The following is a 17,859-nucleotide window of genomic DNA, read 5'->3' on the forward strand; positions in this document are numbered from 1 at the left end:
GCACAGGCGTCAATCGGGGGGGGGGGGGGGGGACAAATCCATTTGCCCATAACAATTTTGACAACTTGACAAATTTATTATATGGAATGCAAATATATGTTTACAATTTAGTGGAAAGCACTACAAAACTATTAAACTTGGCATAAGAATACTATTGAACATACACAATTATTAATTTTTCATCGTGCAAAATTCTATCTTATAATTTTGGACATTATATATCTTCACTCCTGGAGAGGGGGGTGAGGGAAGAGTGACAGAGTGTTGGAGATGGAGAGAGAGATAGAAGAAGGGGGGGGGGAGAGGGATAAAAGGGAGGAGATGTGACAAACATTGACACAAATCCATTTGCCCATAACAATTTTGACAACTTGACAAATTTATGATATGGAATGCAAATATATGTTTTCAAAAGCAGTGGAAAGCACTACAAAACTATTAAACTTGGCATAAGAATAATATTGAACATACAAAATTGTTAAGTTTTCATCGTGCGAAATTCTATCTTATAATCCTGAACATTTTCTTTTCTTTTTTGCCCCCTCCTCTCTCATTCGGGACATGTATCTTTAACCCAGGAGAGGGGAGTGAGGGAAGAGTGAAAGAGTGTTGGAGGTGGAGAGAGAGAAAGAGAGAGAGAGAGAGGGAGTGGAGAGAGGAAAGGGGGGAGACAGATAAAATGGAGGAGGAGATGTGAACATGAAGTCAAACACTGACACATGATTTTGAAGGCAAAAATAAAGAAAATATCTATCTTTATTTATGCTTCTTTCCCAGGCATTAACATACCAATACTGAAGAGAAATAGCTAACTGTATGATAGGTGCCAACGAAGTCGCTTCATGACAGCTCTAAGAAAGGGCATAGCGACACGAGCGAGATAAAAGATTTCATATTAGTTTTGTTTGTCTGCAAGGTTCTCCCCACTCCCTCTTCCTTTTTTTCCTCCCTCTATTTCTTCCCCATCCCCTCTCTTTGTACCATTCCTGAATATTTTCAACCATTAGTATTCTTTTTTTATATCTAAAATATTTTCCTCCATCTCACATTAATCTTCTCATTTAAGTCCTGAAAAGGGTTACTACAGATTCATTAGAACACTTTGAATTCCGAGGATTTAAAATAAATCAAGATCGGTTATGAATATTGACCAGCTGAATATTAGATTGAAATTTACACCTTTTGGATTTAAATAAGGAGGTAAATGATTTGAATTTAAATCTTTTGAGATTAAGAAGTCAATCCTTATGATTAAGAATAAATTTGATAATCAGCTTTTGAGTGTGCTGTCTCTGTCTGGGATTTTTACCCCCCTCCCCTGGTCCCCTCCCACCCCCCCCCCTCTCTCCCCCCTCTCTAACCCCTCCTAAAAGTTTTCATACCATCCGTTTTCTATTCATCTCCATCTCTCACTAATCCTCTCCTTTAACGCCTGAAATGGGTTTTTAAACATGCTTACCCCCCCTCCAGATCCCCTTCCTAACCCCCTCTCAATTCCCTCTCTTGCCCTTCCCAAATTTTTATACTATCCATTTTCTACCCCTCTCCATCTCTTATTAATCCTCTCATCTATGTTCTAAAATGGGGGTACTAAAAGTTGGCTTTCATAATTGGATATGCAAGTGTATTTTCAACCGTTGCAGCGATGTGCAAACTACATGTATATCATGTAACCAAATAGTCATATAAACAGTCACATGACTATTTATGAAAGGGTCTTTAGGGATCTAATGAACCCTCTTTATGGTTCTTTCGCTTCCATTATGCTTTATCCTGTGCATATAAAGCTCTTATCCTGCACTATTTTTGTGGCAAAATTTCATTAGCATCATACATTTACGCAATCACCTGGAAGTTTTTATAGAAGATTTAATAAGTTAACGCAATCTATCTCAACACATCAGATTGAGAAGATGATGTGATATATGATTATCCAGACCTATATTTGTATTCCGTGTGTTATAACTGACAAATAAAATCATAAATACTCTAGGTTAGAGTAGATTAATGTAAAGTGGGACCTTATCTTTTGGATAATGCTGTATGCGAGGCAGAAATGTGCTTTATTTTTTGAGTTGTAGATTTTTGTATATTGATCCAGTTTCCCAGCAGTACATAAGGAGCTTACCTTTAATGTTTCAGAGCAAACTTACCAATATTGTGTGAGGTCTCTTATAACTCTATGTAGGCCTACCCTTTTCAGATCAATAAATACAGAGGATAAGAATTAATAGTACAGAGAATAAATTAGCCTGTAATTTCATTCGTGTAGAGAAACTAAAATCCTTGGAGAGGAAAGCCACTTGTTTTTGCTACGTGTTAGATAATTATGGAAAGGTTATAAGTCCATATTTTGATATGCGCACAGTGTATTATCATTGCAATCTGGAGTAGATGTGGACGTACATGAGTTATGATACTCTGGCCAGGGGGTTCCTATCCAGGGACAGGGTTTGACGTTGTGTGAATAACAATTACAAGTGCGAACATTTATGTGCAAGAGAGGCGCAAGTAGATGGGTGTGATGATATTGTTTTAGTGCAAGAAGGGCATTAGCATTATCAGTACATATAATTTTTGCTTTATATCGGTATAGATAAATTTGACTATTACCAAATGTGAGTTGTATTCCTGAGATGTTGTGCAGACTAATTCTATTTAAAGTGTGGCTTATCTGTATCAAGGTGTGTGTGTGTCTTTGGTGATTTTTTTTCATATCATGTACCTTTCATTCTTTTTTATTCCCTTGCAGTAATCTCCCAAAACATTTTTGTATTTATATATTTTTTTTCTCTATAATTTCTTCCCCTCTCCCTCTCTCTTCTCCCTTTACTATTTAATTTTCATTTAACTTATCTGTATTTAACATTTTTCCAATATCGAACGCAATATCTCTCAGATAAAACTAACACTTCCACATCTCGATAAGATTACAATTGTAATTTTTATTAATAAGGATAATAATTTAATGATTTACTATGATATTAAGAAAAAAACAAGACTTTGTTCACCCTCTCCTGCTCACTCTTTCTCTCTTTGTTCTCCATCTTTCCTTCTCCCTTCTTTTCAACTTTTGTTATTCACCTCCTTCACATTTTCCTATCTTTTTCTTACCACTTTTTCTTTCAAATTCCTATAAACTCATGAATTTTGCCATGCAAATCAGTATCTCTCAATATCTCCTGTACGTAGTCATGCAAATGAGAATTATTCCATGACATGCTAATTTTGACCATCGAAATATGTTTTTAATGGTAACAAAACAAACTATATTGAAGAAAGTGATAAGTGATTTGATAGTTCATTAATATACTTGTGTTTCTGATAGACTTAATGAAAATACACATGGAAGGGGTTTTTTAATACCAAAATCATTTGAATAATATACCTGCATTTATATTTCATAAGCTGATAATGGATACCCAATACATTGTCATCATCCCCCTTCCTCCCCCGCTTGCCGCAGAGCTACAATTACAAAATGATCGGTCGGCCGTCTCAAGATGTTTTTGGCTCAAAATAAGAAAAGCCGACACATGATGCTTCTCGGAATAACCATTCCTTTTATCAGCCTTGTCTACTGCTATCGACTTATGAATATTCTATGAGTTGGTGCGTGTTGGTATCGTGTGGTCCAAACAATGGCCATCTTCCTGCCACAGCAGCTTATTCATTGTGGATTTATTCAGGGAGGTTGGACGGGCTTCAGGGCTCGGGTTAGCTGAAGTTTGGAGTTCGAAAGCAGGTGTTTATTGTTGCTACAGATTCAACTAAATCTCACTTAATGTACTTTTTTATGAAATATTAATTGCATTTTGTATGATAAAACCAAAAAGTGATATTGAAACAAATATCTTACCCTTCCTTTTTCCCTTTTCTCTGCCTTTTCCATGTCAGCTTCCCCTTTTTGTATTTTGTTTGAAAAATATAGAGTTTGTGTGTTCATATAATTATAGCACTTTGATCTCTAATACTCGATACTAGAAAATTGCTTGTATATCAAATCATAATGATGGCATGTATGATGATGATGGTGATGCTACTGATGATATTGATCATGAAACTTAAGCTGCTGACAACAGTGTAGGTAATGATGAGGATGATGATGATGATAGATTCCTTTTGAAAATCCCCTACTCTAAAACAAATTTTTATGCCACTTTTGATGGTGATGGTATTGATGGTAATGATGGTGGTGGTGAAAACAGTGATAATGATGATGACGAGGAGGAGGAATAAGATTATAGCTGGATATGATCATAATGAAACAACAACTTGGTCAAGGTTCGCGATTGAAGGGACTGCCGTCACCCTGTCTGTATCTCCATCCTCCTCTCTCTGAATTCCATAGGTGTATACCTTTCCACTCTGAATGAACATTTCCGGTATGCAAGCAGACGACTGGCCTTGCATACTGGACCTACATTCATGTTACTTCACGAGAGAACCTCAATGACAGATTCAATAACATACATGGAGTCGTGCGACCTTTACATCGAATCAACGCTAGACGAGTGTTGTCATCAATCCCACAATGCAATGCAGATGGATCGCGTGTTTGCTTTTTCCGTGATCAATGTTTTTGCAGTGTTATTCAACTCTATGTATGATGTAAGAATGTTAGAAGGGTGTAACTTATTATCTTTATGCATCTTCCAATTTACATTTTGATCTGTATCGTTTTGTGTTTGCTCTGAAAATGCAGTTCTGTTATTTTGAAATTTGTTTCTTGTGTATTTTGTCTTTATTTCACATGTATGAGCTTCAAGGAAATGTTTAGTACTCACATGATTGAAGAAAGCAGATTACAACATGAAGATATAGTGAATTGCAGCTTTTGTTGAATTGTTTGCTGGAGGGAACAAATATATCCAGCCAACACTAGTGTCATTATACTGCATGCCTGCATGTACTCATTCATTTTGAAATTTACTATTTTCAGCTACCGTACACCAAACAAAGTTTTAAGGTGGTATATCAGAATCAGCATATGGTAGGGCAGTTGGTTGGTCGGTCTCTCAGTTGCAAATCTTGCGTATCAAACTACTTGCATCGGTAACAACATTATATGACAAAAATTAGATAAAAACCACTTCATCACTTTTCAACCAATTTCCTGTGAAATTTGTCTCACATTGGTCTTGATGTAAAGATGTGCAAGATACATTTTTTTGCATGTGTTGCCATGGTAACTGTATATTACGGTGAAAATTAGATAAAAATCTTGCGGTTTGAACTTTGGCTCTCATATTGGTCTTGGGGTAAAGATGGGCATCGGGCAATACCTTTTTTCCGTACTACATGTAAATGTGTTGGAAAGTGCATTACCATGGTAATGCCATAGGGCGGTGGTATTAACCACCTTCAGTGATATTTCTTGTCTTTAGCTAGTTTTCATTCTTTCATGTTGGTTTTGCTGAAATCATGTCAGAACTGTTAAGATAATATGTCAATTCACCTTTTTTTTGTAAAGACATCTTCAAGAAATTATCACTCGGTGCAATTTGAATTTGGTTGGAAGGCTTTCGAGCTATTGAATTTAGGCTCTTAGAATAGAAATCTATGTTCCTTTTTTAAACATTCATCGACCTAATTACCTGGGAATTGGAGCATGCATGAATTGACTATTTAAAGTGGTGTTGATGGCATTTTGATATTGATTCTAATGGTTACTTCTTCAAAATTCCATGCGAAAATGTATTGGATAGTGGATGACTGTATTAGCCTTAATTTAAAGAAAATAATTCCTCTTTCAAATTTAATGCCTCACTTGTCTTGGGTTTGAAATGTTGTAATATCTTATCATTTACAGATTGTAGCCCTTATAAAAAAGAAAAATGAAATTCATCATTTCATCCTAAATAGCTATAAATTTACTATCTCATCAGCAAAATTTTTAAGAAGTGACCTAATTACAAGCTTGCATTATGGGAGAAATAAGGCACAGGTAATTTGCATGCTGATTGCATGTTTCCTTTGATGGCTTTGGCTTCTTTTAGCAATGGGATTCCTCAAAGCCCTACTCTGGGGATCAGCTAGTGTCTCTATAAACATTCCAATGTGCATTAATTAGGCCATCCATACATGAGAATAGAAGAGGTGCTTGTATGTTATCCTGTGGGTCACCCTCAATGAATCTAGGCATGATTATGTCTTGGGGAACTAGGTTTTCTCCCCTGAACATTGTCGAGAAAATTATGAGGTTACTTTGTGTTGCAAAGGTGATGACTTTGTCTTAATACGTGTACAGTAGCTCCTCTTGTGCTGCATACCACAATGTTGGTTTTTGTTAATCATAGACATTTTTGTATATTCTTCATAGATTACCGAATGCAAGCATTTTCAGGTTATACCAAAGCAGCTACAATACAGTGTATGCAAGAGAAGTGAGCGCAGTTGTAATTTTTTTTTGCTATCCTCAAACCCCTAAATGAGGGTGACAAGCATATCACCTTGAAAATTTTCAGTATTAAACAAATTAGGAATTTTCGCATGTTAGATAGATTAGGAGTTATTTATTTTAATTATCGTTTCACGGATTAGTCATACTGCCAATGTTACCGGATGCATATAAACCTTGCAATCGTGTCTGTGGGGGGTAGCTACCTGTTGATATTCTTCCATCAAGGCCCGTTGTTTATATTCATCATAAACAGAGGCCGGATCACTCGTATTTAGTAATTACTAAGTACTTTTTTTTCAATGCCATTTTGCGATGATGTTCCCTCATGAGTCATCATCCGTTTATTGTTGTAATGTTAATGGGTCGCCGAAAGGTGAGAAAGTGCAGAACGCTAAGACCATGGAATGGAAGGCACTTTGGAGCTTCAGGCAACGAAAGTAGGCAAAAGGGAGGTCGGAGAATGATTGTTTACTTGATGTCTCGTCTGTTGTCATGACGATGCTAGAAATAATACATTCACTGCAGAGGTTTATTAATTTGTATCAGGGAAGGAAAATTGTATTTTTCTGCTTTTGGGCATTTTACTTCCTTTTCTTTGGGGGGTGGGGGGAGCTAGCTGCTTTTTCTTCTCAAACAATTTTTTTGATTGAACAGAATGGTATATTGTCAGTGCTTAAAAAAAATCATTTATGGGAAGTGTGATTTCCATTTTTGTGATATCTTTTTATTTAGTTATTTATCTTTTTGGGGGTGATTTGCACATTTTTTATTTATTTATTTATTGATATTATTTATTTATTTCATTTTTTTTTCTTTTGGGGGGCTAGTTTTTAGGCATGAATTGTCTTTCAAAACAGTTTAAAGAGTTCTGAATATTAGACTTAACAGGATCTGTTAGGATGGTGGACTGAAGTAGTTCAAAACTTGTCCTGTCAACATGAAGCACAGGAACTTGTGCTGTATAGAATAGCATGATCATCCGTGTTTAATCATGACAAGATAAGTAGTCTAGGTGATTCCTTGATGCTTTTGTTTCTCATTTCTTGGTCAGGCAACGTCGTCGTCTCTTTTCATGAAATCATGCTTAGTCTCTGCTAATTGTGTGCGTTCTTCTGTTAACCTAGATCTATATTACATTGGAAGAAAATGCAACCAGATACATCGGCCCTGCTCTCCAATGTTGATTTTAATAATGTCAAGTTTAGTACTCTCTCGGGGCGTTTGCTTTCTGGGAACTCAAATGGGTTTAACCTAAATTCAGTCGGCCCTGCGGTGGCGCTTTCCTCTTTTCTCCTGACCCACTGCACCTTAGGTAAGAGGCTATGAAAGTAGGGGTTGTCGTGTAAGATGAGAGGAGCGAGATGCAGAGCTAAGAAAAATCTCAACCCCCCTCGTCCTTTGAACTTGATACTCTATTTTGATTTTAATTAATAACTCTGCTGTTGAGTTCCTTCCATTCTAGTAAAGAGGAGAAAAGGTTGGAATCAGTTTGTCCAAAAAGAGTAAACTCTCCCCTCGTGGGGAACATTGCAGGAAATGTGTTGAGCAAGATTATATGATACAGTTATTTGTTGACCCATGTATAATTTCATGGATGTCTGTAATTGGCAACCGGATAGATTGCAGTGCCAGCGTTTTTCCCTTGTGTACATTATTGACAGCCTGTACTTGAATTCTGCTGGAGCCCGTTTCATAACTTGAAGAGTTACAATCGTTAATTTGCCATGATGGCAACTATGTAGTAACAGGGCTCAGCAGCCAATCAAAATCAATGTTTCCATGGAAGTTACAATAATGACAAAATTATGATAGTTTTAATTCTATATGAAACTGGCAATTATCTCTAATAAATACTTCCATGCATACTGTGATGTATTGCTTTGGTTACTAGTATATTGATGTTGTAAATTACATTTTGAAATGTTCTCTAATGCAGCCAGATGACATTCATTTACATTCAGTTCAATTTATAACGAAAATAAATAAAACTAAAACTGTGCTAAAACTAGTAAAATCATCAGTTTTTAAAACAAACAATAAGTTTGTTTTGAGAGAGAAAGGGCGGAAGGGGGTGTCAACATAAAGCAAGATGGGAGGGGGTGTCAATGATATAAATGCAACATAAAACAAGTGATATGTAATGCATATATGTGTGCAGCAGACATTCCCTGTACACACTCAGTAGTGGTATAAAACAGGATTTCAGTACCGTAATTCATAATTTTCTTCAAATTAATGTCATCATCATGGCTGTTGCTGTGTTGACTGCTACCAACTTTGTGATTGGTGAAGATATTAAGGAACGGATAAGATGAATCCCGTAGAACTCTCTGCCAGACTTCTATCTGTATTTTTACCCTCATTTCTATGCAAATATTCATGGAATCATTTTCTAGGTCAAATCTTTTTGATGCATGACGCTGTTTACGGCTTGAGCATCTTCATCCCAATTTCAATTGTAGATTTCATCAAAGATGACTCTCTCTTATCCTGAGCTCAATGCAAAAAAAAAACTGATAGATTAGGAGATTTTATGTTTCTCTTGTAATATCTTCATGAATATACATTATATCTAATGTAAAAAGTGTATTCTGTTTGCCAAAATTTTCCAGATAAAAATGATTTTGAGTGACTGTAATTTTATTCTATTTGTCATTCCTGTTGTTTCTTTCATCAATGATGAAATAATGATTCAGAGAATGATGGCTTGGTGGTACGTACCTGGATCATGAATGGAAGGTTGTGGGTTCGCATACCTAATGGAAAATTCCAAACTTCTTGTCCTCGTAGAATAATGAAGAGTGATCATGTATATAGAACACACAGGGAGATAGGCTCCTGTCTGACATGTCTATTTTTATAGATTCAGCAAGAGTTATTACCGCGTTTTATCATTGGTGATGAAATTATTATATCACCTTTATTATCATTATTGTCAGTATTATTTCCTTATTTCAATTACATGTTAATTGCAAGTTACGGGTTTGGCATAAGACAGAAGTTGTACATACAATATCCTGAATGAAAACTTGTTTAAAAATGGAAAATAGAATAATCCTCTTCTTTATGGACTAAAGTCATGAATCCTGCTTCTCTGTAGATGTTGAATTATAGTATTGCTTTGGAATATTGTGAGTGAGTTTGGTTGGCCTGCTGACGGAGTGCATTGTGGGAGGTAGCGAGAGATAATATTGGCTGTGGAAGGACAGTCATTCATTCACATCAGCTCAGCAAGCGATTGTGCACAATTATGTCTGCTGCCCTCTTACTTTAATTTTGAGACATTGTTGGGTCAAGCAACAGTGTGGGCTAACATTACCAGAGGTTTCTGGAGAGAAAAAGAATGTTCCCCCTTTTCCTATTCACCTGTCTTTTTTATAATCCCCATATGATCTTGTTTACTTTAGTTCTTTTCATCCTCTCCATGTCTGCTTGATGTCTGACGATGTCTGACATTAATACATGGATACTTTGGCTTCTATTTCTGCATGAACAATGTAGTTTCTTCACTGATCTGATAAAGAGAGACTCTTCTAGTTTAGAGGCAGAGATTCCACTATGCAAATAGTCTTTTCTTTCACATGGTCGAATAGTTTTAACCTATTATGAAGTGAAAATTATTTATTTTGTATAACTTGCATTCATTGCTGCTTGTACTAGCGTGTTTACATTAGTCATGTACCTGTAGATGATGGACACAAAAAGTAGAGACCAAAAGTGATGTACGCTTGGATTTGATGAGCATTGCCATTTAGCGCCTGATTTGTGGGAAATGGCATTGAAATAATCTTAATCACTATTATCATATTTCGTCTAAATATCATTATTTACATTTAATTTCATTGTCTGGATATCTCTAATTTTCTTAACAATTTTTTTTTATAAGCGAATGATCTTTATACTTGCAGTGTGGAATCAATGTATGTCAGGTGTCACTGACATTTTATCAGAAATTTCCAGGATTACTGCCAAGTCATCAAAACAGTTCAATCATATATGAAAGAAAATTGTGGTTTAAAGTTTAGTCATTATTAGTCAAATTGTTAATTTTGTCCCGTTTTGTTCATCTTTCCAGGAGCAGAAACACAGTCATTCATCTGGAGGAACAAAGGACCAAGAACAGGACCCTAATCTCAAAGAGTTCCAGAAGTCCACACTGCGTTATGCAAACCTGAAACTAGGACCAAGCACATCTAAACAGGGCCAGGAACCAAAGCTTCTCTCAGAACAAAATGTAAGTAGATAAAATGTATATCATGTTTTTTTTATATCTACAGTATTTGTAGTAGTGGTAGTAGTAGGAGTAGGAGTAGTAGTAGTAGTAGTAGTAGTAGTAATAGTAGTAGTAGTAGTAGTAGTAATGGTCGTTTTTAAGTAGTAGCAGCAACAGTAGTATCAGTAGTAGTAGTAGTAGTAGTAGTAGTAGTACTAGTAGTACTAGTAGTAGTAGTAGTAGTAGTATTAGTTAGTATTAGTATATAGTAGTTGTAGTAGTAGAAGTAGTAGTAGTGGTGGTAGTAGTAGTAGTAGTAGTAGTAGTAGTAGTAGTAGTAGTAGTAGTAGCAGTAGTAGTAATAGTAGTAGTAGTACCTAGTATTAGTATATAGTAGTTGTTGTAGTAGTAGCAGTAGTAGTAGTAGTAGTAGAAGTAGTAGTAAATAATTGTATTAGTAGTAGAATTAACAGACTTTATTTTTTGTATAGCATTTCAATTGTATGGGGGAAAAATACTAAACCTTTATCTGATATTTGTCTAAATTCTTTTTCTTTGCTCATTAAAAAAATCTAGCATTTTTATTGTACCATTAAGTGCTTCATCTATCACTTGCAGGTTAAAGAAGAATGCAAGATGTACACTGCATAACACTTCCAAAATTCACGTATCAACCTACCAAAATTACTACCGTATATTGATCATCTCTATCTCCATCTTTCTTTCTCTCTCTCCTTCTTCACCGACAGGTACGGGGTATCCGGTTCCACGTACGCTCCCTTGGGTGGGTGGAGATGGAGGATGCAGACCTGTCGCCGGGCAAGAGCAGTCTGGCGGTAAATAACTGCATACGGCAGCTATCCTATCGCAAGAACGACATCCGCGACACGGCCGGGATCTGGGGAGAGGTGAGAACGCGTTCCTGGGTCTCATGTCAAGAAACTTGTTTGATACAGTGACAGATTTGCAATAGCAGTTAAAGCTGATTGGCTGATTGTGTGGCACCTTAATTGTCAAAAGTCTGAGTGGCATCTTTCCTGCAGGAATCCTGCAAGCAGATATTGATTATAATAATAATGATAATAATAATAGTAAGTTCTTGTATAGCGCATAACACGTTATGAATAACGTCTCTATGCGCTTCCAAAGGACTTGGATATTATTACCCCGGCTGTAGCTCAAGCAGCCTTTCCAGCGCTCGGCATTTCAAGGAAAAAATTTCTGCCAGGTACCCATTTACCTCATGTGGGTTAAGTGCAGCACAATGTGGATAAATTTCTTGCTGAAGGAAACTACGCAATGGCTGGGATTATATATCATCACAGTCATATAGACAAAAATAAAATGGTATTGCAGGAAAGGACATGGTCTACCTTCATTTAGTCTAATGCCATTCCGTCCCTCAACATTTTGTCTTACAACCATTTGGTCCAATAACCATTAAGTCCAATCATCACTTCGTCTAATCACCAGTTCGTCTATGACCATTTTGTCTCATAACCAGTTGGTTTAATATTCAATCTACAGTATTTTCATTCATTTTGCCCAATTAACACATGGTATATGGACTAAATCGCTATTGGACCAACTGGTTATAAGATGAAATGGTGAGTGGATAAAATGGCAATTAGGCCATGTGGATATTGGACGAACTGATGGTAGACCCAATGATAGTAGACGAGTTGGCAATTGGACGAATTGGCTTTGGACCAAATGAAAATAAACCTAAAGCTGCAATGAAAAGATGCAGAGCATCCTTATTGTTGGATTCCTGCTAAATAACATGTCAAAAACTTTGACAAGTTGCTTGAACTTGAAATAGAAATCATGAATTTACTATATGTCTGTATGAAAAAATGACTGCAGATCATTTTTTAAAACAAAATATTATTTAGTGATTTCTTAAATGAATTTTTTGTTTGGCGGGGATGGGGCTTAAGATCTTGGGAGCACTTCCCACAATCGCGACCAAAATTTGCACTCATGGTGGAGATAGAATGATGTAATCTATACGGTTGCATAGGTAAACTTTGCGATATGAATTAATTATACTAATTTATTCTTGAAATAATACTTTTTGTTCTAATTCACTAAATATAGCTCCTATAAAATGCAAATGTTTGGTGTGAATATTCTTTATAGCATTTCTAACAATTGAAAAATGCTGAGGGGGGTTGATCAACCCACTCCCTCTAGAATATTAGGGTCAACATTGACATCAAATGTTTCCTATAAAAGTAGTTTAAGTTCTACCAGCTTTAATGCTAATGCAGCAGAAAGCTACACTGCCGAGATCTTACTCGAGTTGTTGCAACGGAACCAGAATCAACAGAAAATGTTGGTTATTCTGAGAACCACCTGTATGACTAACACTGAATTAGACTACCTCAGCATGAAAATGGCCGCTATCTTGAATTAGGTGATGGGAAAGGGGTGACCTATAGCCTTAAGGAAGGGGTATCACAAGACAAGATTTGATTAGGTTTGATCGCGATTCCTTGGAAATGGGCCAGATGGGAAGCCCTAGTGTAGTGAAATGATCCATTGAATCAGTAAAACACTTTGCTATTTCTTAACTTGCTGCCAAATTCTCGGGCACGTGTTTAAGGAGAATTCACGGTGACATCAAGTTGATTGCATTAAAATCAGAAAAATGAGAGAAACAAAAGTTCTGCAAAATTACAGCAATCAATACCAGAGTTATGGATTTTTAAAGTTGCAATTTAGTGATGAAAGGTAGAAGTGTTGAAATGGTCAGACATGTAATATAATTGGGATTGAGTGGTTGATGACGAGGATTTAAATTTATGCAAAGCCAGGATTTATTATTATATTTTATCCCTACGATGTTCATATCTAGCTTAGATTTCATTTCATAAAAAAAAAACACAAATGAATTAAAATTGGGGCACTATGCACACTTCCATCTGGATGGCATGCAATCAATTTCTTTCATTAACAGAATAAGCATTGTATTTAGATATTTCAAGATGTTTAACTTTGATAAAATATTTTGCCAATGTTGTTAGAATGGACATAATGGTGTACCTGAGAGTATTCAAAATTCAGAAAACGTGAACAAATTATTATTATTATTCCTGTCATCTTTATTATCTTTCAGTTTCCCATCGCACATTCATTCATTGCTAAATCCATTCATAAATAAATATCTTGTATTTCTCTTCATCTATAGACCCCTCACATCATAATATATTATCTTAGAACTCATAGTTCATAAAAACACCACCATCATTCTCTCTTCTTTATTGTCTTTCACTCTTTCATTATTTCATTCCATCATTGCTAATTCCTTATCCTCTACTCTTTCCCTAGAGTAAAGGCATGTACATGGTTTTAGAAGATGAGTACCTGAAACTCATGGACCCTAACAACCCACCTTTACTCTTTCTTCTCTAACATTCATTCTTTCATTCCATCATAACTAATTCCATCCACCAACCTACTCTTCTGCCCCCCCCCCCCCCCGGGTAAAGACAGTACATGGTCTTAGAAGACGAGTACCCTGAAACTCATGGACCCTATCGACTCATCATCATTATTTCTTTTCTAAAATCATTCATTCTTTCATTCGTTCATTCCATCATTGCTAATTCCATCCACAAACCTCCTCTTCTCTTTCCCCCAGGGTAAAGACATGTACATGGTCTTAGAAGACGAGTACCTGAAACTCACGGACCCTAACGACTCCACCATCCTCAACTCGCAGCACGTGTGCAGCATCCGAGTCTGGGGTGTCGGACGCGATAACGGAAGGTGAGAAAAGTTTATTTGACATTTCATCATTTCCCACCCCAAATCCCAAGCCTTCCCTATTTGAGATTTGGATGTGAGTGTAGGCATGCACTTTGGTTGAATTGACATTTATCCGTTTGTTACCTCAGTCGTTGCGTATGATCTTGGTTATATCGGGCACCTTTGTCGGGAATGTTCCTGACATTTCATGATTGTATAAGCTCCCCTTATCCATTCATTGGTTCTGTCTCAAGGTTGTTGAATTTCTTCTGGGAGTCTTCTCATAAAGCTCAATCTTCAAGTTACTAATGACTTTTTAGAAAATGGTGTGATAAAAGGGATAATAATAATGTTATATCGTATCAGTATGATTTTAAATACTAGTATGATAATCTGATTTTTAAACCAAGCATCTTTACGCACTCTCAGAATTTTCATAACCATCTATAAATTGTTGCAAGTAGAAGTATGAATTAGTATTAACTTACCTACTGTTGGATAAAAGAAAATGAATTGGGATTTTTTTAACCAACTGTTGTTTGCTTCATATTTTAATCAATTTTCAGGTTGATTAAAGAAAATTCTGAGAGTAGGCTTATATCTTTGTGTCACATTCGGATTGGGTAATTTTGAATAAAGTTACACTTTGTTAAGACTTCAAGGGCCATGTCACAAGCTGGTTGTAAAATTGTGCATGAGATTTTAAGTGACTGCAATGTGCAAAGCCACAACGTGAGACTAATTTTTTTTTTTTTAATAATAATGATTATGATTTATGTAACACTTTTGCTAGAGGATATACGCTACTATCATTACCCAGCTTACATTGGAGCTATCATTTCTTCAGCAGCAGTCAGTGTGTTCAAGGAATTAATCCTACTTACTATACTTTTACCTCTTTTAGATATCTTTTGCTGGAGTGCAGAAATTTGCCTTCTTTCATCTCACATTCATGTTGTTATTGCAAATTCAATGTTTTTGAAATTCTTCATCAGTCAGTGACAACACAATGTAGAAACAATCTCAATTTAATTTCCATTTCTTGAAGACTGCATTATTTCACTTTCACGGCAGTAGGGCTGGCTATTAAAAGAATCATTGGGAGAAAGATGAACAAATCCTGTGAGGAATTGCATTGCCTCCTATCATCTGCTGATGCATTGTGGGTAGCAAGGAAAGCCATAAGTAGACGGAGCCGGTTTCATCTATTTATAATAAGCTCCAGACAGTGTGATATTTGAATCCAGAGCAATTGACCCCAGTAAGGCTCAATCACGTACAAGGCCAAACACATCCCGATTCGCAGATGGCAAAATTAGATAAATTGGATGGGTATCCTGTGACCTTTGGCACTTATTATGTAAGATCTGATTATTCATTTACAAAAATGGGTGTATTGATGGTGGAAAATATTCAGCTGATGTGTGGAGTTGGGGTTTATTCCCGGCACCTTTCTTTGTTTGACAAAAATGATAATCTTTTCATTCCTCTTTTTGTATGCCATAGAGTTGCCATGTTGATAGCAGAGGTTAACCGGTACTGTAAATTCACTCAGTCTATATAAGCAGTTGGTCTTCTTGTCAGGTCGTCTTATATTATTTATGGGCTAAACTAATTTAAAAAAATATATATTTATGAAGAATATTTTGAAAAAGTGTCATTAAAAATGGCCCCCTGCCAAGGATAGCCTTTCCAATGCCCTCACAATCAATAACTGGGGAGGTAAGTGCAATTTTTAGTCACGCTTTATCCTTGTGAAACTCAGCTTGGATATAATGAAATACATGTACCAAGTATACAGTTTCAGTAATATATTGACCTTGCTCATATTCTGATTATTCGGTTCACGGGCCTGTAACATAAAGTACAGCAATTGATCACGAGGCTAATTTTTATGATTGATCATACACAATAATCAGTGCGATCAATCATAGAAACCAGCCCCAAGATCTATCGCTAAGCTTTGTGTTACAGGGCACTGGAGGGACTTAGGGTGGTCTCAAGGTCACAAAATGATATTTGAAATCAAGCACCCGTTATTGCTCCCCCCAAAAATTGATTCTCTTGAGAGCAGAACCCTTGGACAGGAAAGTAAATTCAAGTGATTTCGCACAACATCCCAAGAAGGAACTGCTAGGAAATGGCGTGACAAGATCGCCAAACAGAATAATATGAAAAGCGTTGATGACAGACAATGACTAGATGGAATAGAAAGACCTGGGGAGCATTTCATAAAGCAAACAATCAGTGATTTTCAGGGACTATTGTCATAAGCTACTGAAATCCTTTCATCTGATTGGCTCAGAGCAAACTTGTGAGTGAAACTTGCCAACAAGATGCTTTCTGAAATACTTCTGGACGGTGTGGGATGGAAACTCTCTTGGAAATGTCACGCTGTAAGACTAGACATCCAGGTAGAAATCTCCAGGGGAAAGTGGGTTCCGCATTATAAAAAGGATTAACCGACATCTTGGATGGGGTCGGTGGAACACAGGTAAAGGAAAGGTAGGCCGGATTCCGCCCTGCGACTGGGGCACTCATCTAAACTTGAGACGATCGGCGATAATGAAGCTCTTGTCTCGCCTTGCACTGTCGTATCTGTACCTGTCCTCTTGGGTAATCGAAGTCTTGCGCAGGTAGATGGAAATGAGGGAAAGTAGAACTGTTATTGAGCAAGGTGGCTTACTTACCTTTATTTGGGACTATAAGCGGCTTCTTTCTTGTTTGTTTAGGGCCTTGACGGACGTTTAAAGATTTATCTTTGGGCTAGGTGTGTGGGCGACATGATTACAGGTGCTATTATTGCATCAAAGCTTCTCTGCAAAACAGAAATGTTCAAATTGGGGTAAATCCATTTTATTTTACTATCTTTGATAAATAAAAATGATGGATGAGGTCATGGTTTGCCTACCACATTATACTCATAATATAAAAAGGTTAGATTATGTCTAGTTATGACTCAAAGTTTCGGGGTTTATGGCACATATGGATGCATTTCTTAAGCATGAAAAGTGCTCCTTCATTTTGTCATGATACCAATTTCAGAGGGGGATTCAGGATTTGGAAATATAGGGGGGGGGGGAGAAAATACCAATGTTGAAAAGGGGATGCGCACATGACAATTATTTTAGATTTAGATATATTGATATATGTTTCTTCAATAATAACTATAGAGGGACATGTGCCTCTTCCCCCCCCCATCTGGATCGGCCACTGTTCATGTCCCAATTCTTATTTTTAAAATGATAATAATCATCTAATACTATCACTCACCTAGAGGGGATTGGATGAATAAGGTAAATGTGTTTATCAGGTCTAAGAGTCTATAATGACTTTAAATTGCTGCTGATAATCTTGTTTTTCTTGACTCCTTTGTCCGGCCGAGTTTTGAAGTAGCTGCGTCCAGGTAATCTTGCCGAAGGCCGAAGGTACGCAGACAGGTATTCTTAAGTGGAACGCACCTCCGCGGGGAACAATGTTCTCTTTATGT

At 36.6% G+C, this 17,859-nt stretch overlaps 1 protein-coding gene across 1 annotated transcript in view; it reads left to right on the plus strand.

Moving 5' to 3' along the window:
• Positions 1 to 3,641: 3,641 nt before the first annotated feature.
• Positions 3,642 to 17,859, plus strand: part of LOC129261342 (amyloid beta precursor protein binding family B member 2-like) — a 53,548-nt gene continuing 39,330 nt past the window's right edge. The window contains exons 1-4 of the mRNA XM_054899409.2: positions 3,642 to 3,716; positions 10,479 to 10,637; positions 11,366 to 11,524; positions 14,263 to 14,390. Coding sequence (XP_054755384.1) covers positions 3,642 to 3,716; positions 10,479 to 10,637; positions 11,366 to 11,524; positions 14,263 to 14,390 — 521 coding nt within the window. The remainder of the gene's footprint in view (positions 3,717 to 10,478; positions 10,638 to 11,365; positions 11,525 to 14,262; positions 14,391 to 17,859) is intronic.

The sequence above is a fragment of the Lytechinus pictus genome, chromosome 5 (genome assembly GCF_037042905.1).
Source record: "Lytechinus pictus isolate F3 Inbred chromosome 5, Lp3.0, whole genome shotgun sequence".
NCBI lineage: Eukaryota > Metazoa > Echinodermata > Echinoidea > Temnopleuroida > Toxopneustidae > Lytechinus > Lytechinus pictus.